Source organism: Corvus kubaryi, unplaced genomic scaffold (assembly GCF_017639235.1).
Source record: "Corvus kubaryi isolate FWS band 111438036 unplaced genomic scaffold, C.kubaryi_AGA036_p1.0 71, whole genome shotgun sequence".
NCBI classification, from domain to species: domain Eukaryota; kingdom Metazoa; phylum Chordata; class Aves; order Passeriformes; family Corvidae; genus Corvus; species Corvus kubaryi.
In genome coordinates, this window is record NW_024582059.1 from 20,251,242 (window position 1) to 20,275,649 (window position 24,408).

The 24,408-nt window shown below is 43.7% G+C and overlaps 1 protein-coding gene across 2 annotated transcripts; it reads left to right on the forward strand.

Moving 5' to 3' along the window:
- The first annotated feature begins 562 nt into the window (after window positions 1-562).
- KLHL8 (kelch like family member 8) lies at window positions 563-23,828 on the forward strand. 2 transcript variants are annotated; one of them, XM_042049723.1, is made up of 10 exons: window positions 563-624; window positions 9,786-10,029; window positions 12,972-13,520; window positions 15,929-16,115; window positions 16,817-16,960; window positions 18,141-18,252; window positions 19,932-20,100; window positions 20,629-20,788; window positions 21,750-21,951; window positions 22,343-23,828. In XM_042049723.1, exons 2-10 carry the CDS (start codon window positions 9,826-9,828, stop codon window positions 22,464-22,466), a joined length of 1,851 nt encoding a protein of 616 aa, XP_041905657.1. In that variant the 5' UTR covers window positions 563-624; window positions 9,786-9,825; the 3' UTR covers window positions 22,467-23,828. The 2 variants fall into 2 exon arrangements, with proteins under 2 accessions (XP_041905657.1, XP_041905656.1); XM_042049722.1 differs by having other exon boundaries at window positions 574-624; window positions 9,724-10,029.
- Window positions 23,829-24,408: the final 580 nt, after the last annotated feature.

Genomic DNA, 24,408 nt, shown 5'->3' on the forward strand with positions numbered 1-24,408 from the left:
TTCCTGAACTCTGTCGGGCTTGGTGCTCTGACCACTTCCCTGGGGAACCTGTCCAGTGCTCAAACACCCTCTGGGGGAAGAGCCTTTTCCTGATATCCAACTTCAATCTCCCGTGACACAGCTTCAGGCCGCTCCCTCGGGTCCCGTCACTGGTCAGGAGAGTGAAGAGATCAGTGCCTGCCCCTCTGCTTCCCTTCACGAAGAAGCTGTAACTGCAATGAGGTCTCCCCTCAGTTTCCTCTTTTCCAGGCTGAACAGACCAAGTGACCTCATCCACTCCTCACACGGCTTCCCCTCAAGAACAGGGAAGATTACTCTCACGGAGATTGCCCTAACTGGGGGACAGGGTGATGGTATTTCTCAGGAATTACTCTGCCTGCTTCTGCTTCCCACTGAAAGTCAGCCATTCTACCCGGCAAGTACCAGCCTGGAAAGTCTATTTTCCACACACACCACTGAGCGAAGGGATGGAACCGCCTCCTCGCGGGGATCTGCGGGGGCGGGAGCGCGGGAAGCGCTGCGGGGCTCCCGCCGTGGCCCGCCCCTCGGCGCATGCGCGCGGCGCGCCCCCTAGCGGGCGGCGGGCGTTCCGCCGGACCCGCCGCGGCGGCAGCGGCAGCGCAGGTGAGCGGGGCGGGCAGCGGGCGGGCACCGCGGCATTCACCCCGGCTCTCACCTCGCACCTCCCCTGCCCCCGCAGCCGGAGGGCTGCACCCCACTCTGCGTTCTTCCCCCGCCGTCCCGCGCCCTCGTACCGCGCTCGTACCGCCATGGCGGCTCCCCCGCCCTTATGTAACGCGCCCCTTGCCCTCAGGTTCCGCTCAGGTGTCCCGGGAGCGGGCTCGGCGGGGCGGGCGGTGCCGCGGTCCTCCCCCTCCTCGCAGCACCGCCGTGGACTGCTACCCCCGGGCACCCCGGCCAGGGCGGGACGGCCCGGAGCCGCTCCCGGGAGGGCCGCGGGCCGGGCCCGGCTCCCTCGTCGGCCACGGGGATCGCCGAGATCGGAGCCAGGGAGCCGGACCGAGCGCGGGTGTGTGGTGAATTAAAGTGGAATCCGTGCAAATGGGTACCCGGGCTGGGGTGTGCTCAGAGAGCGCAGAGGCGGCACGGTGCCCGGGCTCGGCATCGGGGGGCTTGCGGTGCGGGGGCATCCACAGAGAGAACCCTGGCAGCCACACCACTCGAGAAAGAGATAAACGTTAATTAAAAATTAACTGAGCCCGGATTCCACGCGTTTCAAGATGCTCCATGTGCAGACCACAGCCAAAGGTAGTGCCTTAGTCAGCTCACTATTGGCGTTTTGTAAAGGATAACGAGTAGTCACTTAGCTTACCCCAAAACAAATATTTGTGCTAAAAAAAACCAGCAAGAAATTGCCCTTTGCTACTGGGGAGAGCCGCAGGAGTTCCTAGCCTCTCCTTCCTTCTCAAATAAATGAGAATTTAGGATGTCACAGCTCCCCCAGCCTGCTTGGCTTTCCTTCCTCCTTTGATGGGTTCCCCCTTCCCATCTCCACTCAAGGCAATTGCTTACTGGCCGCTGGGAAGTAGATCTGTTTCCTCCTTTTCTTAAGTCATTCCTATATATCCTACACTTGTAAAAGTTACAAAACTCAGGGATACCTGGTTTTCCGTGATTTCTGTGCTGGGTGCAAAGGCTTCGGGAAGGATAATCAAGAAACAAATCACACTACAGACAAGTACCACAACAAGTAAAATAGCTGATCAAGTGTTGGCAAACAAAACCACAACAGACATGTCACATATGTCTTTGCTGGAAATGGAGGTTAAGCTGTATTTTGTTCAGCCACCTTCTTCAGGCAATGTGGTCTGAGATTTTGGGTCAGTTTGGGCTGAGTCCCCTGTAATCTCTGTGCAAATTCTTGTGCTGTGAAAAAAGTTTGACTGCGTTGTTACATGGCGAGGTTGTGCCTGGGGTTTCTGTGCAGGGTGTTCATTACCTCATTTATTTTGTTAATTGTTAGTGGGATGTCAGTAGCCTGGCATCCAGTTTTCTAGTTGGCCATTTATTTGTAAAGGCAAATGTAATCAGTCACACGAAGACAGGATCATTGTGTAATGACTGCCAGTAACTTGATGCAAGGCAGCACAGTACCACATTACCCAGTGCTTCAGTTCTTCCCCAGCAGGTTTCACCGAACAGATTTTGTAATAATAATCTCCTGCAATGGTTATAACATCTTGGGTTGTGAAGCCTTTTGTCTTGTATTACCTCTGCCACCTCTTGATTTCAGATTTTGAAGGAGCTTGCAGCTCCGGGACAAAAGGAAGGTGATACTGCTTTATGATTTGAGCAGTTTGTCTTGTGAATCTCTAAATGAGAGAATGTGATGATAGTTGGCAGCTAAGGCAGAGAGTCCTGGGACAAAGGGACTGGTGTGTGTGTGGGAAGCATTGTTTCACTACAGTTCTGGAATGCTCTGGTGGGTACCATGCCTTGATATACACATCCAGGATACAGGAAGCTGCCGAATGACTTAGAAATAATTTTGCTCTCTGTTAATAGTTCCTGGGAATGGCTGGACTAAATGCTGCTGTGGAGACTATTAAACTATTGTTATTTTTAATATGGTCCATTGTTACAGCGGGGATTACTGTAACACTCATATATCAAACCAGGAGTCCCGTGGAAAGGAAGTATATATGGACAGATTCGTGGTAGATGTTTCAGAGATCTTTATTTCTCCAGCCGCATGGCCGGGGCTCTGCTCAGGAACTCCTCCAGTCACAGGACCCGAGGGTCCTTGCCCACGCAGGGGAACACAAACCAACCAATGGGGAATGAGGCTGACCAGGGGCAGGGAAACCCCGTGTCTCCCCCCCAGGGCCCATCTCCCAGGGCTCCATGGCAGGGGGGGAGACCCCAACAGTCCATCAGAGAAGACAATAGTGCCTCTCCTTGGTAAGGGACTGTTCTGTGTTGTCGTGATGTAATAGGCTAGTTAAATTTTCGTATCTATCCATCAGCACTTCACTGTGCTCCCATTGCACCAATTTTCAGTGGGTTTTATTTTGTGTTCTACTTTTTGGGTCTTCCCAAGGTTACATTGCATAAATAAACCATGTCTTAGTTACCCCTGTATCTGCAAAGCAGAGTCCTACTTTGCTGTTTTGTGACTTCGGAGGGATTTTGCTGAGGGTTGTTCTGAAGCAAAAGTAAATCAAGCATAAATAAATCATGGCATATTAGGGTTTTGTTTGTTTTTTATAATGCAAAATTGAACAAAATTGCCAACCTGTTATTCTATAAATCCCAGGAGACAGGTGGCCTTTCTGGTGTTTCATGGAAACCAGAATTAAACCTCAGTAGAACTTCACTGAGCATTGAATCAAAGGGAGCTGGGAAGAAGCTGTCTCAAAACGGCATGAAGGGACTGCCAGGAGGAATTATTTCCAAAATGAAATTTTATCTGATGATGCTTCTCATGCTCTACAAAACACCTTTTCTGTTGCATTTTCTAAGGAGGAGCAGTCCTCATTCACTGCTTGTGTGTCTACAGCACTGATGGGGTTTTGATTATACATACAAAAATCATCCAATTGATGATTTTGATGAGAGATGGTGCCAGCTGTACCCATTTCACTGTTACTGAGCTACCTGTGTGACAAGTAACACAAAACCATAATGTCACTTTTTGCTGCAAAGAACCTTGGAAATGCTGAAAGGATTTTGAAACTGTATATTAGTGTTGTCTAAGAAACTTTTCTATGTGTTTCTACAAAAGCAATCCTGGTGGTTTTAAACAAGCTAAACCAGTTAGGTGGGTGGATTCTGACTATTTTTCTTTGTTAAATAACTTTCTGCTGAAAAGTGCAGTAGGCTTGGGGTTGTAATACAGTGTGTAATTTGAATATTCCCGTGTTTTCCAGCCTTGTCTGATTTGACCTAATTAGCATGGGCATCTGAACAGTTTTGCATAAAATTTCCACATCATCCTTGATAGAATTAGTGAATGGAGAATGGGAGAGAGCTGAGGATTTTCTACACTATTTCATCTATCAGTTTTTTCCCTCCATGTTCCTTCTTGCTGATGTAGCTGTAACCAGACTGAGCAGTGAAACAGCTGCTTGCACAGTCCCTGCCAAAGCTGCTGCTTGTCTGCAGTTTGCACTGCAGCTGCCTCCTACACTTCCCACTTCTCTCCATCTGTGTCTTCCTTAGCTCTGCCAGCTGTCCTTTTTCCAAACGTTCAAGTTTTCTTAGCACAACACAAGACAGCAGCTCAAATTGCTCTGTTAGGTGGATTAAACTGGAGAAGATCTTGTTGCTGCCTCTGCTTTCTGATCTTGTGGGCAGCAGTGAGAGCATTTCATTACCCACAGAGACTCACCAGGCTCTGTGTTAGACAAGTTAGTTTTACACAGCCACACGTACAAAGGCACATTTCTCATCTCCTTAGATTAAAAGGCCTTTTTGTTTTTTGAGGGAGGCTGACTGCCCTTCTCTGCACAGATCATGATGTGATTTTCGTTCATCTTTGGGGTGGGTAACCGAAATTACATACAGGATACTTGGTGAAACTTCATCTGTATCTTGATTTCTCCAGCATTTCTGCCACCATTTTTCCAGCTTCAGTACCACTGAATAAGGAACATTGGATTTATAGGTATCATAATACCTCTTACCTGAAGGCTGCCTAGTTTTGGTTATAAGTGGGAATTGTGGTTTTGTTAGTTTTGTATCACTGAAGTGTCTTCCTTCCATGTGTCAGAGGAAGAATAAGAATGATCCCTTCTTTCTGGGACACCATCTCTCAAGGTGCTCCACAGAGGAAAGAGGCCATGTACTCCAACGTCTAGATTGGCTTGTCGGTCAGGATTCCTGGGATTTAATTTCATTATGGGGGGAAAACAGAGCAATGTTATTCATGTCCTACCACTGTCTGTTGTCTTCAATTTCTTTTTCCTTCAAAATGGAGGTAATTTTTCTCAACTGAACGTAAGTACTCTGTATGACTTGAGTAATTTTACACTTAATTCAGCTGAAGATTTAGCTAGAATGTCTGAATCAAAATCACATCACTTTAGGACTGAATTGCAGTAGCTATAAGATAACCTCTTTGTGCTCTGACCTCCCATCCTTTCTTGCTTCTATAAGTGTGAGGAACAGCTAGGAGGGGATCCTCAGTCCCTTGCCTGAGGGCCAGCACTGATGACCAGAACACACTTTGGGGTCTGGAACAGCTGCACTCTTGAGAATAGCAGACATCATCAATATTTCTAAATTTTTAACTTGAACTAGAAAATTTCTGACTGACTCTCAGCAAATGATGCTGAGCTGTAAACATGTGTGGGGTTTGTTTGGGTTTTTTATTCAGACAGCTACTTCTTCATGAAAAGTGTCAAGCAGCTGTTTACAAGGAATGATAGATGATGTGATGAATGAAGCACTTCCTTTAGTTTCCTTAGAGTCAGTCACTTGCTGTGATGGTTACTTGTGCTCTTAATGTCAAAATATTAGACTGTGTGGAGGCTGGAAGGCTTAATTGCCAAGATGAAAAAGGGAGCACATTATTGAAGTTCTGAATGGCTATGGCAGTGTTTTGTTCTAGAGAGGAAAGACTCTGTGTGTATGTGGCATTCACCCAGGACTAAATTAACCTCAAGTAGTGGGATGTTATTGTTGAATTACTATTGGTTTGGGGAGCAAATCTGTTAATGGCTCTCCTTAGTTTGTGGAGTTGAAATATACTGACCTTCATGACTTTGTGATGTGATCTTCAGATTTCCAGAGCTTAGTATCTTGATTCAAGTGCTACTAAAATTAATTTCTTCTTCATTTAAAATCTGAGAACAGAAAAGGCCTATGGCTAAACATGAGTCCAAGACAGTATTTTCTCCAAATGAAACAAGGCCACGGCTGGTACTTCCCATAGCAGATGATGATTTGTTTGAAGACTCAAATTGTGAGATGCTGTAATTAAGAGCACTAGAGGATTTGGGGATAGGTGTCTAAAAAGATTTGCATGACCGAGGTGTATGACAGAAACAAGATGCTCCTGAATTGGTGACTTGGGGGAAGAATAAAAATCTAAGATACCTGTCACAAAGTCTCATCAAAAGAAAGCTGAAGTATGTCAATCTACTGCTATCTGGATTTCTGAAGGTTATGTTACACGTTAAATTTTTAACAAGGTGCAGAACCTTCTCTTTACCTGAGGAACAGTAGCTGACTTGCTCTCATGTTCCCATACCCATATTTGATACCACAATACTGGGCACTCCCTCATACATGGTGTCATAGGTTAGCAAGCATAGTCCCGGAAGGGACGTCCTTGCTAAGGGGTGCTTACAGTTTCCTCTGGGAACTGATAGAACCTATCAGCTGGCCAGTTTGAATATGGACAATTCTCTAAGCCACTTAAAGTTGTGATCACCTCTGTGATCCACATTTAAGAATAGGCAAACTCTCCCCCAAGCTCTCTCTCGTTTCCGGCGCTGGCACAGGTGGCTGCAGGCCCCGTGTGGGGGCCAGCGGGCCCGGCCAGGCCCTGCTTGGGCCAGGCCGAGCCGGGCCACGGCCATCCTGAAGCCATGGACCTGTTCCAGCCATGGAACCCCCCCCCACTGCCTTGCCGTGGGCAGCCGGAGCGGCTCGGCTCTCCCCCCCTCTCCACTGCGATAAGAAAAATTCAACATTCCAGCTGCAAAGCTGCAAGGCTGAGGTGAGAGTAACCCTTTTATTGCTGTGAAGAGCTGAAAACCTGAGGGAAGAGAGAGAGGAGATGCTTAAAGCTGAAATTCTGTTGTGAAGCTATGATATATCAGAGTATCCTGTTGTAATTTCATGAAGATATGGGGGGTGGAGTGTTCAACTCGTGAGCAAAAGCACCTGCGCTGAGATAGGCAGATGCTGACGCAGCTGTAATTTCATGAGAAGTTTGGACAGGGAGAGATGAACCAGATGAGGACTTTTGCTCCAAACGGGAAAGGAGAAAACCTCAGTTCCTAGAGATGCTCCCAGAGATAGTCCTAACGATGAAGATGATGAAGACCCTTTGCTCCCAGGGAAGGAGAAGGGCCTCTGTTTTTGTTTCTGAACGGCTCAACCTTAAAATTGTACCCCAAAAATCTTCAAGAGTGGACCCTCGAAAGCAGTTGCGGGAAAAGCTGCAAGTCGGGGGAAAGGACTCACACGCAGGCAGAGACTCCTCTTCCTAAATGGACTGAACAATATTTGGAAGTGGGCGGCTGTCTCGTTGTGATAATGTTTTCATAGCATGAGCAAGAAGAGACTTCTCTTTCTAAATGGACTGAACAAGGTTATTATGGAAGTGGTAAACAGACTGAACATCTTAAGGGTTGTCTTTTCACATTGTCAGTGGGAGAAGGGAGGAAGGTGGGGGGAGGAGGAGAGTTCTGAAGGTGGTATAATTTTTTTCTTCTTTTAGGTCTGTTAATAAACTTCTTTATATTCTTTCAAGTTTGGTGCCTGTTTTGCATTTCTCCTAATTCTTATCTCACAGCAGATAAACAGTAATGAGTATTTTGGACCAAACCACTACACTAAATTGGTGTTTCTGCCCGGTTACAAACCGAACCCGCGACACATGGTTTTCTTATCTATGGCTGTGTGCCTGAGTAATGCCATTGGTTTCCTCTGGTATCATTTCTAGTTTCTTCCCCTACCATATCAAGTGTGTACTTAGTATGTATCAAATATATAAATCCAAGTATGCACTTAACTTCTTTTCTTACAGGCAAGAGCTCAGAGCATCTCTGAGACCTTTATTTGCTATGAGCATGAGATATGGATGAAAAACATTGCTTAAAATCAGTTATGTTTGGCTTTTGTAGTATTGCTTAGTTCATTTATAGCGTAAAAAATTCACCCGAACAGCAGCACTGATTTTTTCATAAGACTCATGGGTTTTATGTTGGTGTTTACAATGGCATACCCAGAACAGGTAAAATGTACACCATCAGCATTTTTTACCTTGAGACACAGAGCAGATGAGGAACGTATGTGTGCAGCTGCAGTTAAAGCATGAGGATAAATGTAGCTTATGTGTCAGATGGAAAAACCTTATGGCTTGGGAGCTGTATACTCTCATTTAGCAGTCAGTGTCAGTTCTGTCTGAAAGCAGTGTTTCTGCTCACTGTAGCAATGGTTAGGTGTGAGTAACCAGGGAGTGGTGAAGCCAGAGTGTCAAAGACCGAAATAAACATGAGTTCCCTACAAGTGTGGGCTAGAGATGCTATATCTTACCTCCATTATCATGTGAATGAATAACACATGATGCCTTTCAACATCCTTGTACAGCATTTCAACTACAGTCTTTTCCCTTTTGTTTGTTCACGCTAATTTTTATAACCTCAGGAGATTGTGTCTGAAGCTCTGTGTCAGCTTCAGATCTCAGTGCTAATAGTGACTTCTTTGAAGGGCACGTTAAACATGAGTACCAGTCATGGAGGATTAATTCGAGAACCAAAATATCCTAATGAACTATATATATATGTATATATATATATATACACACACTATATATATATAAGATATAGAAAAATATCTTAGTAATTTGTCAAATCTGGCATAATGAAGCTAGGTTTTCAGCAGAAAAAGGTATTCATTGCTATAAACTATATAAAGATCCTGTGATCCGTAATATTTTTGAGATAGTCTGTAGTTTTGGAAGAAGTAAGATCTTTCTCTTACTTATCTTTTAAAGGAAGAATACTTATCTTGCTGAAAGCACCACACAGGCAGATATTCCAGGCGTGTTTGATCCCACTTTAACCTGCCTGGCCTGGTGCAGCCACCAGCTCTGTCACCACACAGGACATGGAGCTGGCAGCAACCCTGTGACCTACAGCAGGAACGAGTATGGTCGCCTCAGGTCACTTCCTGCTTTTTCTCTGGTACTGATGCAGGAAGAGTTGTAGATTTAATAAGAGGCATGGACACTTTCAAAATCTCCCAAAGGAAAATCAGGTCTGCTCCCAGACATGTGACTTAAATTGTTATTGCAGAAGAACTTTTTGTTCTTTTGGCCAGTCCACTTCCTCCAACACCGGTGTCCATGAGCAGAAATCACTGAACTACAGCAATCATCAACTCTTAGCATAGAATGAAGAATGAATGCATCATAAATTAACTAAAAAGGCATGAAACCAAACGTAGTCAGTGTAAGAGGAACATGCTTCTCAATATACTCTGGAGTACCTTCCAGCACTTAAAGGGGGCTTATTACAGGAAGAGTGACTTTACACAGGCAGGTGGTCGCAGGGCAAATGGGAACAGTTCCAGTGAAAAGAGGAGAGGTTTAGATTAGATGTTCGGAGGAAGTTCTTTGCAGTGAGGGTGGTGGGACGCTGGAAGAAGTTGCCCGGAGAAGCTGCAGATGCCCCATCCCTGCAAGTGTTCAAGGCCAGGCTGGATGGGAGTCTGAGCAACCTGGTCTAGTGGAAGGTTGGAACTATATAATCTTTAAGGTCCTTTCCAACCCAAACCATTCTATGATTCTGTGGTATCTATTTGCTTTTTCTTTTTCATGTCCTTTTCAAGAAGTGTGGACAGCAAGTTGATAAATAATGTCTTTTCCTAAAGGTACCTACATAAGATTCAAGTGGGTCTTTTATTTTTGTCCCTTCTGCTCTCACCTTCCCCAGGTAAGACCATAGGCAGTAATATAACGAAATCAAAGTGTTATGTACTAGCATTACCTAATGTCTAATTTTCTTTTTTGTGTGTGTTTTTAAACAGGAAGATGAACAGAACTGAATTTTAGTACCTAGCTCCTGATGGGCTGGATTTTGTCTTGGCAGGAGTTTTTGAAGATTGATGCAGTGAGAGAAGAAACAGCCAATGGCTTCAGAATCCATGGTCCCTGAGCAGGCAAAACAACATCTGATGAAAGGAAAAAGGCGGCAGCAGCAGCAAGCTCGGTCTTCCAACAGTGATGGGGATGACGATGTCTTCGTGTTTGAGGCAAATGAGGCTTGGAGGGATTTTCACAGCTCTCTTCTTCACTTCTTTGAAGCTGGAGAGCTCTGTGATGTTACACTAAAGGTGATACTTGTCACACATCCATTGCATGTAGCAGTCTGAAGATTAAGTTGCAAAGAAGTGTGTTGGGAGGTGGCTGTGAATATTGGCAGGGATATGGAAGCCACAGAATCCCTCTTGGATCTGAGGCATCTCTAGAGATGCTCGTATTTTTCTCCTTATTTAGGAAGTTTACAGCTGAAATTTAAACACTTAAGATATTGACAATCTGAGAGAGGAAGTACATGACTTTGGCCTCATCCATCTTTCCTTCTAAGCAAGTTTCCAGAGTTGGTCAGTAATTACTGTGCAATTCTGTCTCCTTGTAGCCTCTTTGTTCTCAATGCACTTTCATCCCTAATTTTACCTCCATTTCTGCATTTTGTGCTGTTTTGCTAGATTCTTCTCAGCAAACAGGATTTCTGTAACAAATCTATCTTCCAGCATTCTTCAAAAAAAGAAAAAAAAAAAACAAACCCAGACAGTTGTGTTCTACAGCTGATCAAAGAGTAAAGGAGAAGAGGGAGGAAGGAAATTTTATGATTCTTGCATAGCGTTGCTTTAATGCATTATTTTAAACTCAGCTGTATATTACTTACATCCTGATGACAATAAATTTGTATCTAGCATGCGCAGAAGTGGGTGCCAGCACCTCTAAATATTAAGTATTGCTTAGCTAAACAACTTACTAGTGCAAGATAGTTACTTAAGGAATAATGATGAAGCACAGTTCCTAAACCAAGAACAAATGACACATGCCTTTAGGAGAAGTTGTTAGCCTGCCACTTTGACTGTTAGATTTGAACAGGGAAAATCTCTGACAGATGTATATCCCTGGTGTTACAAACTCTCCTCATCCCTTTTCTTGTTGACCTCATTCTTACCTTCCTTCCTTTCCAGTTACCCTTGCAAAAAAACGGCAGACAGTCTTATTTTATAAACATAGTTAAATGTATACTCCTGCTAGGGAAACTTGCCTTGGAAAAAACACTTTACTGGAGCTGCAGTTTAACTTTCCCTAAGTTAGGCTTGTATTAATGTTCATTTGTATGATCTGTGTGGAGCTGCTTTGACAATTTAAGAATATTAGATGACATGACTTGGCTTTCAGTGAAGGCTGGAGCAACCTGTGGAAATCTTACTGTATGGCTTCCTAAATCAGGGATTTCCAAGTGACTGGTAACTATGTACTTGAATTAGAGTTTTCATGGGGGCTTGATTTTTCTTCCTGTAGTGCTTGGGCCTCGCTCAGGTTTTAAGAATAATCAGATCTCTACTGAACTTTCTGCCTTTGTGTGTGACCTGTGATAGTGAGCAATTCTGGCATTGCTGTTGTCAGACTGATTATTGTTTTAACTGCTGGCTCTTAAAATAGGATTGTTAGTAACTGGAGGGGAGCTCTTGATTTCAAAATACCAAGAATATGCTAGATAACTTGTGGAAGGTCCCTGCCTATGTTAGGGGGTGGAACAAGATGACCTTTAAGGTCCCTTCCAACCCAAACCATTCTGTGATTTAAAATTAAGCAGATTTGGGTAACATAGTAAAGCCACTTAATTCAAAAGGAAGGTTTAATTAGAGAGTGGGATGATGGGCAGAATAAAAGTGTCTGAAGGTAAGAATAGCCTGGGAGCTTTACATAGCAGACCACTGGTAGCATTTTTTTGTATCAGTACTGTAGTTAGTTGGTTGGAGTGCTGATAACAGTAATAAGCTGTGGGAACACACACGGAGACTTCCTCTGGAATTAATTTAAAATTCTGGAATTTCACCTACTCTGCTGCTGCTGTCATATGAACAGTCTTAGGAGGCTGTTAGAAGGCAGAGAGTGGCAGATGAATACCATCTGCTTTTCTCCTGTTGGTTTGCTTTTTGTTCATTTGGTAGGTCTGAATTGTTCCTTCTGGGGTGATCTGATGTAATCACACTGAACCATCCATCTTTTCCTCTTTTTTAATCTGCATACTCTTGCTTGTGTGTTTGCTTTCTGTACTCAACTCACTGCTCACCAGGTAGGTTACACTTGTGTTGATCATACTCTTTAAAAAGGTAGAGCAATTGTGTATTGAATCAGAGCTAGAAAAAACTCCAAAATATCCTTTATAATTTAGTATCTTTTTATTTTAAGTGCACAACAGCTCTCTGTAACACCTTCATCTGAAAATGAACATGTTATTTGAGTCGGTCAGGGAAACTAGTTGCTTAAGTCAGCCATCCCTTTATGTTAGTGCAGACTGCAGAGTGACAAAGGCTGTAAGAAAGCACTCCTGGAACACAAATAGCAGTGGATTGGTCATTTACCTTCAATATTTAGATTATTTTTTAATGTAATGGAGTTCTAGAATTTTGTATGTGAAAAGCTTATTTTACATTTTCTGATCAGAATTTTGAGAAATACCTTCTCTTTTTGGGGAATACACTGTCTTTTGTGGCTAAACATTCTAAAAATACTGAAGTGATTGGTAACTTTTAATAACCCCTGAAATAGCTGTTATTGCTATGTTTTTACATAAATTTGCTTCTATAAACATCAGTTCCTTGACAGTAATAAAAGTACAGAAGTCTAAATTAAGTAGTCTAAAAACGTCACTTTCTAATTTTCCTCCCCTTAAAGTCTCTGAGTACATATAAAACTAGTGTCTCCTGTCTACAAGGTGCATCTAGAATATTTCTACAGAGGCTTCATAAGCCTTTTAAAGAAAGTCAGGTTCAGTGCATCAGTGCTTTTGCTTCCTTGTATTACGGCTTTGCTCTCCTCTGATGGCCAAGTTACAACTTAGAATTCCTTGGGATACATGGATGTAATGTCAGAATTTCAAGGCAAATGGGGTTAATTTGTGTGGACAAAGTACAGACGAAACACATCGAATCTAGAATTCTTATTTCAGCTTCACTGCTCCTCTTTTCACAGCCAAAACCGACATTCCAGTAAAACATCAGGGGTTTTTTTGTTCTTTTCTTTTCAGGTTGGTTCAAAGCTAATCTCCTGCCACAAACTGGTGCTAGCTTGTGTTATTCCATACTTCCGAGCCATGTTTCTTTCGGAAATGGCTGAAGCCAAGCAGAAGCTGATCGAGATCAGGGACTTTGACGGCGATGCCATCGAGGACCTGGTGAAGTTCGCGTACTCCTCGCAGCTCACACTGACAGTGGATAACGTCCAGCCACTCCTGTATGCTGCCTGCATCCTGCAGGTGGAACTGGTGGCAAAGGCCTGCTGTGAATACATGAAGCTGCACTTCCACCCCTCCAACTGCTTGGCAGTCAGGGCGTTCGCCGAGAGCCACAACCGCATCGACCTGATGGACATGGCTGATCAGTTTGCTTGTGAACATTTCACAGAAGTGATGGAGTGCGAGGACTTTGTCAGTGTGTCACCACAGCACCTCCATAAACTCCTGTCCTCCAGTGACCTGAATATTGAAAACGAAAAGCAAGTTTACAATGCTGCTATCAAGTGGCTGCTGGCCAATCCACAGCATCACGCTACGTGGCTGGATGAGATCCTTGCACAGGTAGGGCACACAGAGGCACCAAGTGCCTGTCCCATCGCTGGTTTGGTTGTGTAATCAGCTCTTTGTACGTGGGTAGATCTCAAGCTGAAAATGTTCATAGCTTTTGGTGCCTCGTCCAGTTCATGGTTCGGAGTTGACAGTGTAAGCAAGTTAAGAGTTCTTAAATATCAGGGAGAAGTGATATTCTCCCGTTTCTGTAGAGAGAAGGGTACTCACTTTATACTCATGGCTGGGAGGTGGGGGACCAACAAAAAGCTACATCTGCGCTTGAGCAGAAACGTTTTATATTGACACAAAACAGAAAATAAAGCCATCACTTCACTTGGCTTGCCACTCATACAGCCTGATATGCTCACTGCCCTTGCTGTTACGTATTTGTACTTTAGAAAGGAGGCAAAACTGCTGAGTTTTCTTACATGGCTAGGAAAGGAAACTAACAGAGATGTGTCACATCAAGTTGTGCTACTTCTAGAATATTTCATGTATTTCATTAACAAAAGAGCAAGATGTGTTAGCCCTAGTAGGCTATGAAACACGATAGACTTTTTAATGCTCACTAGACTACCATGGTAGGAGCCAAAAGGAGTTGGCAGTTTAATTGTCTAGACTTGATGCAAGCTCACTGCTTCTGAAAGAAAACACATACAGGTATCAAAAGGTCATTTGGCTGGACTTACTTGAACACCCATCGGAGTTCCTCCTGTCAGAGCATTAGCTGCTTCACTTATTCAAGCTCCCTGTGTGCTGGGTATGGGGGTTTATACAGTATTTGTGAGAGAATATATGTGGAGAACCTGTACCAGGAAGGATTTGCACGCCATGTGCTGCAAAACATGCCATGTGTCTTAGCAGGTAGGATTGGCTGTGCAGTTCTAGTTGTCACTGAACTCCAACTTGATTATTTTGCATTTGGCTGAATTGATAACGTTGGCATTATGTGAGTAAGGAGAGGTCCACTAAGATGCTGCTGTCATTGTCTTCATGAATCATTTTTCACATTTCCTAGGAAAAGATCACAATGGTTTATTAGCTGTCTTCCAAAAACCTTCAGTTTCATCTAGACTAGCATGAGGTTTTTGGTACAAAAACCCCTTCTTTCTTACACTATGCTTAAACTTACAAGCAATATAATTAGAGATTTAAAAAAAAAAAAGTTATATTTTTTGCCCAGTTGTGCTAGTAGATGAGATTAACAGTTTTATTCTGTTGATGGAAACCAGAGTCTAGATTCAAGCAATGAAAAAGTAAACCCCTTCCTTTATAAATACGGGTTATTTGCCAGAGCATAGGGAGTCATCAGTTGACTTGGACATTACTGCTAGCTGAAAATATGCCTGGGCTTCTAGGCAGTGATTATCCATGTCATAATCAGCCTTACAGGTTTTACTCCCATAATGAGGTTCTGAGTCTGTCCGCCTGGAGTTCTTACCACATCACTAACCTCAGGAGCCTGTCAGCAGGGCTGCAGTGGTGCTTTAAAGTAGCCTCAAATAAGCTGGGCCAAAATAAAGGAAGAAGTGGGACTGAAAGCAAGGAGGTAAGGAAGAACAGGTAGAGGCACATGCTTGCTTCAAGACAGGGACGCTTGTCAGTGCTGTAACAGGCCCATCCTGCTGCTCTGAAAAGCACTGGAGCTGCTGGACTTCTTCGCGATTGCTGTTGAGCCAACTGAGAGCTGCTTGACAGCGTTGACTCCAAACCTTAAGAAGTCAGGTGGATTGCTTCAGTTCCCCCCACTAATATTTGTCCCACCTTTGCCTCTGATTGTACTTCATATTCTGCACTGTTTGTCTTACAAAGAAGAATGAAAGGTTTGCTGAAATAAATGGCAGGAAGGATTTTGAGAAGGAAACAATTAACTCTCAACATGTGGGGTTTTTTTAATCTTGAAGTCTGTGAAGTCTGCCTTAGAGAAAGGTGTTACTGCACTAGCAATACCTCCTTCATAGACACTTAGTTCATGGTGACAGTGTTTGCTTTTTGACTTGCCACCCAAAGAAAATGAACCATTCTAGCACAAGCCCTCTTACAGTGGCATAGCAGTGAGCTGAAAATTCATACCCAACAGCACATTAACCTGATAAAGCCCTGGTAAAGCCACGGGTGCTGCCTGCATTGTGCTGGGCAGGTGCAGGTGCAGCACAGGCAGCAGCTCATCTTCCTCAGCATGGCCTGGGCCAAGGGACACTTCTCTGTGGCTGAAATGCAAATGGTTGTAGCAAACATTATCACTAAAAAGAACTGTTCATATCACTGTTCTCCAGAACAGCTCTGAGAGCTGCTCTCCTTATTGAAGAGCATGGGGCTGCCGGCTGGCTCCGGAGCTGCCAGCTGGTGCATGTGCAGCAGTGCTTGGTGACACTCAGCAGTTCAGCCAGTTTCTCCAACTGTGTTCATTTCTGTGTCAGGTACGGCTGCCTCTCTTGCCCGTTTGTTTCCTTATGGGTGTTGTGGCAAAGGAAGAGATTGTCAAGCAGAATCTAAAATGTAGGGATTTGCTGGATGAAGCAAGAAACTACCACCTTCACCTGAGCAGCAGGGCAGTGCCTGACTTTGAGTACTCCATTCGCACAACACCAAGGAAGCAGACTGCTGGTAATTAAATGTGTGTCTGGTTACCCAGTAGGGAGTGGTGTGAAGAAAAGGCAGCACATCTGTGCAGGTGTCCTGATAGCAAGCAGGTATAGCTTGGTATCGAGGGTTGTTCATGACTTAATGCAAAATTGGGAAAGCCATTATGTACCTCTCTGGTATTTAGGTAATGTGCTGCATTTTCCTAGCAGAACTTTAGCAGTCATTTTCTTTCTTTAAAGCATTAATAATTTATCCTGATTGGCTCTATCTATATTAAAGCCAGAGCTGTTAAGTATGTTATGACCAGGCAATCTGTTCGAAGCTGTACTGAAAACAGTGGACAGTTCTCTTTCGGTGTTGAAGGCTGAGCTAACTTTAAAGTCTTTGACTAACCTACACCAAAAGTGAGTGATGAATATTAGACTGCAAATCATAATTTCTCCATTGTATTTAACAAACAATGGATTTACCTCCTTAAGCCAAATCACAAAAAGCATATTTAAAATATGCATTGTTTTTACAAGAGCATAGATAGCTAATTGCCACAGCAGGATGTCAAGCAAAGGCCAAAATCTAGTATCCAGTTATGAAGGGCAGTGACTGTGCTTCTTGAAGTGAAATACAACTTGCCCCGAGCTACATAATTTTCAGTTGCTCTGCTATACAGCTGTTTTTCCCCATCCTCCTGCTAGTTCTCTGGAAACCTGTTTTGTGTTCTCCAGGTGTGCTGTTCTGTGTCGGTGGCAGAGGTGGATCGGGTGACCCCTTCCGCAGCATCGAGTGTTACTCTATCAGTAAGAACAACTGGTTCTTCGGCCCTGAAATGAACAGCAGGAGGAGGCATGTGGGTGTGATCTCTGTGGGAGGTCAGTAACCCTATTCAAGCAACCCCAGGCAAAAGGCACTTGTTTGCTCCTTCTGCTGAATTGGTACTTTCACTAGCTGTACAAGTAGTAAACAAATTGCTTAATTATTGGATAGTCTTCAATTTAGTAAAGCTTCTCCCCCTTGAAGGAGTGTTTGGTCCTGAGCCAGTCTGAGACTGTGTTTATGGAGAAGACATTACTGGGAACTGACAGAGTTGGGCTGTTTCGGACTTGGGAAGGCTCCATGCAGACCTTATTGTGGCCTTTCAGTACTTGAAGAGAGCTTACCAGAAAGATGAGGACAGGCTTTTTAGTAGGGCCTGTTGTAACAGGACAAGAGGTGATGGCTTTAAACTAAAAGAGGGTAGATTTACATTAGATATCAAGCAGAAGTTTTTACAGTGAGGTTGGTGAAAACCTGGAACAGGTTGCCCAGAGGGGTGGTAAATGTCCCATCTCTGGAAGCATTCAAGGTCAGACTGGATGGTGCTCTGAGCAACCTGAAAATGAAAATGCCCCTGCTCATTGCAGAGGGGCTGGACTAGATGAACTTTAAAGATTCTTCCCAGCCCAGCTGAACTGTATATAGCCTCCTGCCTTAAATAGGTGATTTACTTTCTAAAAATCCATTTATAAAGAAACAGCCTTACACAGCAGTCACCCAGAATTTTCTAGTGCTCATACTGGCTCCCTTCTTACTTAAATCCATACTGGAAAGTTACTAAGACCATAACTCTTCCAAGAGCAGACCTAGCTTTATTTTTGGGTCTCCATCTTCTGAAAACAGGTCTGTGCAGTCCAGAGCAGCTTAGCACCAATAATGCAGCTTTCCCTTGTACATGGTAGCCCCTCTGTTGCTGCAGCAGAACAGAGATCATTTTTCTCCATGGAGAATCTGAAGAGACTGGTACATATGTTCAAACTGATTTGACCTGCAGTACTTTTTATTAGTAAATTAGGGGAAGATGTTTTTGTCTACATAATCTCAAGCTTTGTGTAAAAGTCCACATTAGAACAGATTCCTGGTTGAGTACAGCATATAAAACTCTGATATTGAAAACATTCTAAAACTTTTACCTGTGTTTGACCTCCTTGTCTCCACATAGGCAGGGATGTTGTATAAATGAAAACTGAAATGTTGCCAAGCAATCTCTGTATCAAAAGATGTCTGTGTGTTCAGGTAAAGTCTACGCAGTAGGTGGACATGATGGAAATGAACACTTAGGAAGCATGGAAGTCTTTGATCCTCTCACAAACAAGTGGATGATGAAGGCATCAATGAACACAAAGAGGTATACATATGTCCCACACTCCAAGTCCTAGTCTGTGATGTGCCATTTCTTGCTGATGCTGAAAAACATCCTGCCTGTCCTGCCTTTTTCGGGTGTCTTCAAACTGTTCTATTTCTAGGATTCCCCACCCCCCCCCTATTTTGGAGCTTTATGCTATAAATATGTTACCTTTTTGTTCTTTTTTTTTTTTGGAGGAGCTGGCTTCTGGAGCAGGGACCTCTTCTACTCCAGCTATGTGCTTGCATTCTGGCATCTAGGGCCTGTCTGCTATGCCCAGTAAACAACTTGGAACTGATGAACTGGTTCTGTGGGTTTTTTGCTCTTTTTAAGAATGAGCAAAATAACTGCCAGCATAACATGAAAAGTGAAATACTTCATAGTGAAAATAAAACAAGTGAAATACTACACCAGGAAACAAATAGCTGCCTATGTTTTTCACACAAAAGTCCAGAAGCACTCAATATGAAAGTGAGATTGAGGACTTTTCTTGCCTTGACATTTAAGATTCTTTTAAGGAGTTACTGGACTCAAAGGTCTGTAATTTTTTGTTTCTGCTGTTATTTAAATCAGTATCCTTAATTCTGCATTCCATTTTGTTATTTGTTGTTTTGAAAAGCATTACCCACAAGTAGGAATGAAATATTAAGTATGGCTAAGTCCTAAAGCTATTTGTAGCTGTCACCTAACTAAAGTAGAAGACCCAGACTCTGGAAGTGGCTTGCTCTGCTTCCTCCCTCCTGCCACCACCCTGGGGCATAATCTCAGCAACAATCCGCCCTAGATTTTTGTGGCATTTATTACTGAGTACCCGGGTAAATGGAAGGGTTGCTGTGTCTTGGCTGCCTCCCAGCTCCACTCCTCCCATTCATGGAGGCATTGGAACACTTAGTAGAGAAAAAAACTGCCACCATTAAGTGGTGTCTGTGTTATCTGCTGAGGCAATTTAAGATAAGCCCAAGATCTTGCCACACTGTTTGTTCTGTAGAGAGATTGTGCCTCCCTTGCTCCTGCCTCCTCTGAGCCTGCCCTCTTTAATGAGACAAGAATATTGTCAATGACATGGTAGATCACCTCTCTTGGTAGTTAAAGCAGAAACTTGATGCTCATATTCTAGACCATACTTTCAATTTTATAGTACTGATTGTACTCTCATATTGGTAGATTAGTACAAGCAAGTTTGACAACCATTTTAACACTTAATAAAAATACACCAGAATGGAAGAAATTGCAATTAAATCTTGCTAGAGTTCAGCTATTTATTATCCAGCACAGGTTTGTCTTTTAATATGTATTAGTATCACCCCCAGTCATTCTCAAATGGTAGCAGCCAGCTATACCAACGAAGTTAAAACCAGCAGGTTTTGGTTCATCACCAGATTCAGTAAAACAAAATAGGAGGCATAAAAGTTCAATACTGAGATAGAGAAATCATACCTAAGACATTGTCACATACCCAGATATGTCAGCAGAGGACTTGGCCTTAGAGTTGACAAGAAGTCAAAATGACATGGGTGTGCAGAGAGCCAGCCACATGATTTACTATAAACGTCACTTTTTAAATTTGCATTACTCTTTCCCCCCTAGTTTGAAACAGGCACCATTCGTGTACCATTGCATTTGCTGTGTGGCTCCCTCTGGTTAAGGATTTGCACTGAGGTGTTGGTGCTGTGTTTCCCTAGGAGAGGCATTGCCCTGGCATCCCTGGGTGGCCCCATTTACGCCATCGGGGGGCTGGATGACAATACGTGCTTCAGCGACGTGGAGCGCTACGACATCGACTCGGATCGCTGGAGCACGGTGGCCTCCATGAACACTCCCCGGGGCGGCGTTGGCTCCGTAGCCCTGGTGGTGAGTCACTGCTTCCTCCCAGGCTGTGGCCAGCTGGGGAACCCACCTGCTTTTCGGAGCTGCTTTCACAAGGTAGAACACAAGGTCTTGAACAAAATGCAGCTGGTGGGTATGAGCGCCTCTGGTCATCAAAACCCTGTGCAAAAAGTGGGGATATTTAGGATAATACTCATATCAAATTGAACTGTTTCAACAGTATTTGAGATACTGGGAGGAATACCCTTCTAATGACATGTATAGTGCTTCCTGTCTCAGCAGCTTGGTTTGTCATGGTCACTGTGTTTAAAAGTACCAAATGCATGCTGTACTTTAATCCCTTTATGCTCTGAAAAAGAGCTGCAACACTACGTAACAGTTTCACTTCTTTTAATTGCAAGAGATAGCATTTATGTTCGATAATTATATCTGTTGTTGGAATTCTTAAATAAAAGTGGATATACCACATTTTCCTATAATTTTAACGCTGCTTATGAAAAGCTGAGTAAAGGCAACTACATCACAAATAATCTTTGTGCAACTGTTTTCCAGAACCATGTTTATGCTGTGGGTGGCAATGATGGTGTAGCATCTCTTTCCAGTGTGGAGAAATACGATCCCCACTTGGATAAGTGGATAGAAGTGAAAGAGATGGGTCAGCGAAGGGCTGGGAACGGTGTCAGCGAGCTCCATGGCTGCTTGTATGTTGTGGGTGAGTAGGAATGTGGCATTTTATAGTGCTGCTGCTGCCAAGTGCTGGCCTTTGGAAGAGGCTGTTGTTGCTAGAGGAACCAGGAACAGATAGAGCTGACCTGTACTTGGTGTTCTTGGGCAGGAGAAGAAAGCAAGCACAACCAGGGCACGCTTAAACGAAGGTACCTTAGCAAGGAAATGAAAAGCAGCTCCTAACCCACATTTCAGGAGGGCTGATCTGTTAAAGACAATATGCCCGTATTAGAAAATCCTCTCAAGATTCACTACTCTTGAGTTTCCTTTTAGCAAACTATTCTTAAATTAACACGCTTTCAAAGCACTCGAGTTGTGTTCCGAGTGTAGACAACAGTAGGTTTTTTTGCACTTATTCCACAGCTTCTTGTCTTGTGTGCTACCTTGTATTTACCTGCTTTCCTGAGAGGAAGATGCCAGGTAGGTGTGCCATAGTGATAGTTAAAAAACCCTGATTTATTATAAGTGCTAAATAGGTTTCAAAAAAAATGCTCCTCTGACAGCTTCCCCAACAAGGGGAATGCATCACTGAGTCTTATATGAGGATTTTTTTTTCTCTACTCATATATTTGCCAATGCTGTAATTTGAGAATGCTGTTAGAGTGTGTTTTGCATAAAGTAAAATAAGTGCAAGATTGAGACCATCCTTTTGCTGGTGTTAGGTTTCTTTCTCTTCCAAATGGGAAGCTGTTTCATTATAAGTATGATGAATTCAAGGAGAAAAATAATAAAATTAGAATCCTTGCAACTTGAGTAGAATAAAACTGTCATTCTGAGTGATGCTTGTGCAGTGAGAGGAGGGAGAGCTGTTAGGTTAATTTTTAGGAGCATGTAAAGTTCCAGTAAAGAGAGAGCTGGACAGGACCCCCTGAATGCTGAGAATGCTGGTCTTGGATATCCCCTGCACCAGAAGTGCCAAAAGCTGATCTTGTGATGGTTGTTTGCAGGTGGCTTTGATGACAACTCGCCCCTGAGTTCGGTGGAGCGGTTCGACCCACGCTGTAACAAATGGGAATATGTGGCAGAGCTTACAACTCCGAGGGGTGGTGTTGGCATAGCGACACTGATGGGGAAAATTTTTGCAGTCGGAGGTCATAATGGCAATGTGTACCTGAACACAGTGGAAGCATTTGATCCCATAGTGAACCGGTAATTTCAAATGTTTTGCTTGGCTTAATAAGACAAGAAAATCTGCCTGTATGAAAACACCAGCATAGAAACAGTGTGCAGGAGGAGTATAGCTGTTGTTTCCTGGTAATAATTGAATAATATCCATAACTATCGGTGCAGGACTGCTGCTTATATCACTAGGGCAGTCTTCTAAATATTTAAGCACCTCCTCCTCTGCTCCTCTCTATCCCTTGTCCTCACCCTTTCATTCAAAAACATTCTCCTGCTTGTTTCAATTTGATTTTGCACTAAGTGGGGTGTGTTTTTGTGCAGAGTGAACAGCTAGGCAGTGTAACAGAATTTCAGGCACAGAAAATACTTCCAGGTTGCTCAGAAAGGGCAGGAACTTAACTTTCCTTTTTTGCCGTAGGTGGGAACTCGTGGGCTCAGTGTCGCACTGCAGGGCAGGGGCAGGCGTGGCTGTGTGCTCCTGTCTCAGCAGCCAGATCCGGGACATGGGCCAAGGGTCTAGCAACGTTGTGGACTGCATGTGAGCTCTGCTGCCTCCTCCAAATTCCAAAGGAATGCTACTAGGGAGGCACTGTGCAGCTTTTAAACACTGTGTTTTGTATGGTAGGTTAAGGAATAAATCAAATACATTTTCTTTGTGAAAATGGTATCTTCTGCAACTGTAAAGCTTTTGGTGGCTTTCTGTCAGTAGTGATACACAAAAGCCTGTGAAAACATGGAATAAAAGCGTGACTCACAGGAACAAACCTGCCAAGAACTGCAATCATCCCATTTCTGAGAAGCTATAATTTCAGAATCATTTGAGGCAGCTATTGCAGGGACTCAGTATTGAACTGTAAATCAATCAGGCATGTGGTGAGGAGCGCCGCAGCAGCTCCTGCTGCTGAGCTTCCCCCAACAGCCCTGCTGCATGTTCTCTGGAGAGCTCGAGTGCCATTTCATATAACTTGTTTTCTGGAATGGAGTCTTAAACGTTTCCCAGTTGTACAAGACCTTTGGAACAGAAGGTGTCTCAAGTTTTAGAAGGTAACGACATCCCTGATGCACACGGAGATAGCTGAGGCAGAGAAGTTCACTGCTCACCTCTCAAGGGAATGCTGACAGCAGTGGAAATTGCAGGGATTCAGTCTGAAAACTGTCTTAAAAAATACTTTCTCGAGCTAATAAACTTGTTAGAAAGCTGGAAAGATTCTTGATCTGAGTTTAGCCACTGGAATACTGGGATTCTCTAGTCTTCAGTAAAATCTGTAGTTACTACCCTCTTCTCCAAAGGAGTGTTTCTGTTGAGAGGTCCTTCCTGAATTTGTCCTACTTTGAGATGGTACTGTGTGAAAATGTAGGCTTCAGTGGTGTTTGAGTCACCATTTTTATACAAAATGGAAATGCATAATAAAATTTGTGGTATTCTGTAAAACTTTTAAGCGCAACTCTAGAAGACATGACTGATTTCAGTATCCAGTAGCAGCTCTGGTAACGTTCTCAAGGTTGGCTCTTTTAAGGGAGCAGATAAAAGGGAGCAAAACCTTAAATGAACCAAAGAGAGTCAGCAGAAAGATAATTGGTAATAAACCAGTACTTCCATCAAAAATTGAGACAGCAACATGACAGCCCTGCATCACCTTGAACAGACCAAGTGACAATCCTTTGTGACCAAAGTTTCACAGTTACCAAGTTGTTCCAAATGCCCAGGGAGAGCAGCAAATTTCTCTGCATTCAGGACCAGGAGAGGCAGGACAGCAGGAGCGAGGCACAGTTGTATTTTTCTGCCGAGTTACCATCATTTAGCTTCCCTGCCCGAAATGGCTTTGCACTTTGGTAGCACCCAGGGACAAAGTGAACGGTACTGTAAATAATGAAACACTGCAATAAAACATTTGTACTTCAAAGCACGTTGTTTATTGTATCTCTGGAGCTTGCTGGTGCTGGGAAACATTACAACATTGAGTATTTTTTGGTTTCTGCAGTGTGTATTTCTCAACAGGAAGCTTCTGTTGGCAGAGAGAATCCTGCATTACAGCCATGGGCTGTTCCACCCCGCTGCCCTCCTCTCAAGGATGTGGTTACTCTTGTGGCTCTTCACCTGACTGAAGGGTGGAAAGGAGGGATAGAGGTTCCCTCTCTGGGACTAAATGTTGCCTTCTATGGATGTCCTGGCTAACAAAAACCCCAAGTTTTCTACCAAGTGACCCTGACTGTGAAACCAAGTGCAGGTTGCCAGCTGATCCATTTCTCCTCTGGGTGGGAGAGTGTGACACCCGTGGGTGCAGCCTGTGTGTGACTCACGCACCTGGACCACACTGACCACAGCACCTGCCAGGCACCAAAAAGGGAAGCGTTCAGCAGGGAAATCAGGTTACAGCGAAAGCTCTGGGATTCTCTGGCGTGTGGGAAGAGCTGGAAGTCACATGGTACTAGCTCAGAACAGGATCCTAAAATGGGCATCTCATTTGTATTTCAATGCACACC

Coding starts and splice junctions, on each gene's coding strand:
- KLHL8 (XM_042049723.1), top strand. CDS start 9,826: ATGGCTTCAGAATCCATGGTCCCTGAGCAGGCAAAACAACATCTGATG. Junction 16,116..16,816: donor ACCAAGGAAGCAGACTGCTG/GTAATTAAATGT, acceptor TGTGTTCTCCAG/GTGTGCTGTTCTGTGTCGGT. Junction 18,253..19,931: donor GCATCAATGAACACAAAGAG/GTATACATATGT, acceptor GTGTTTCCCTAG/GAGAGGCATTGCCCTGGCAT.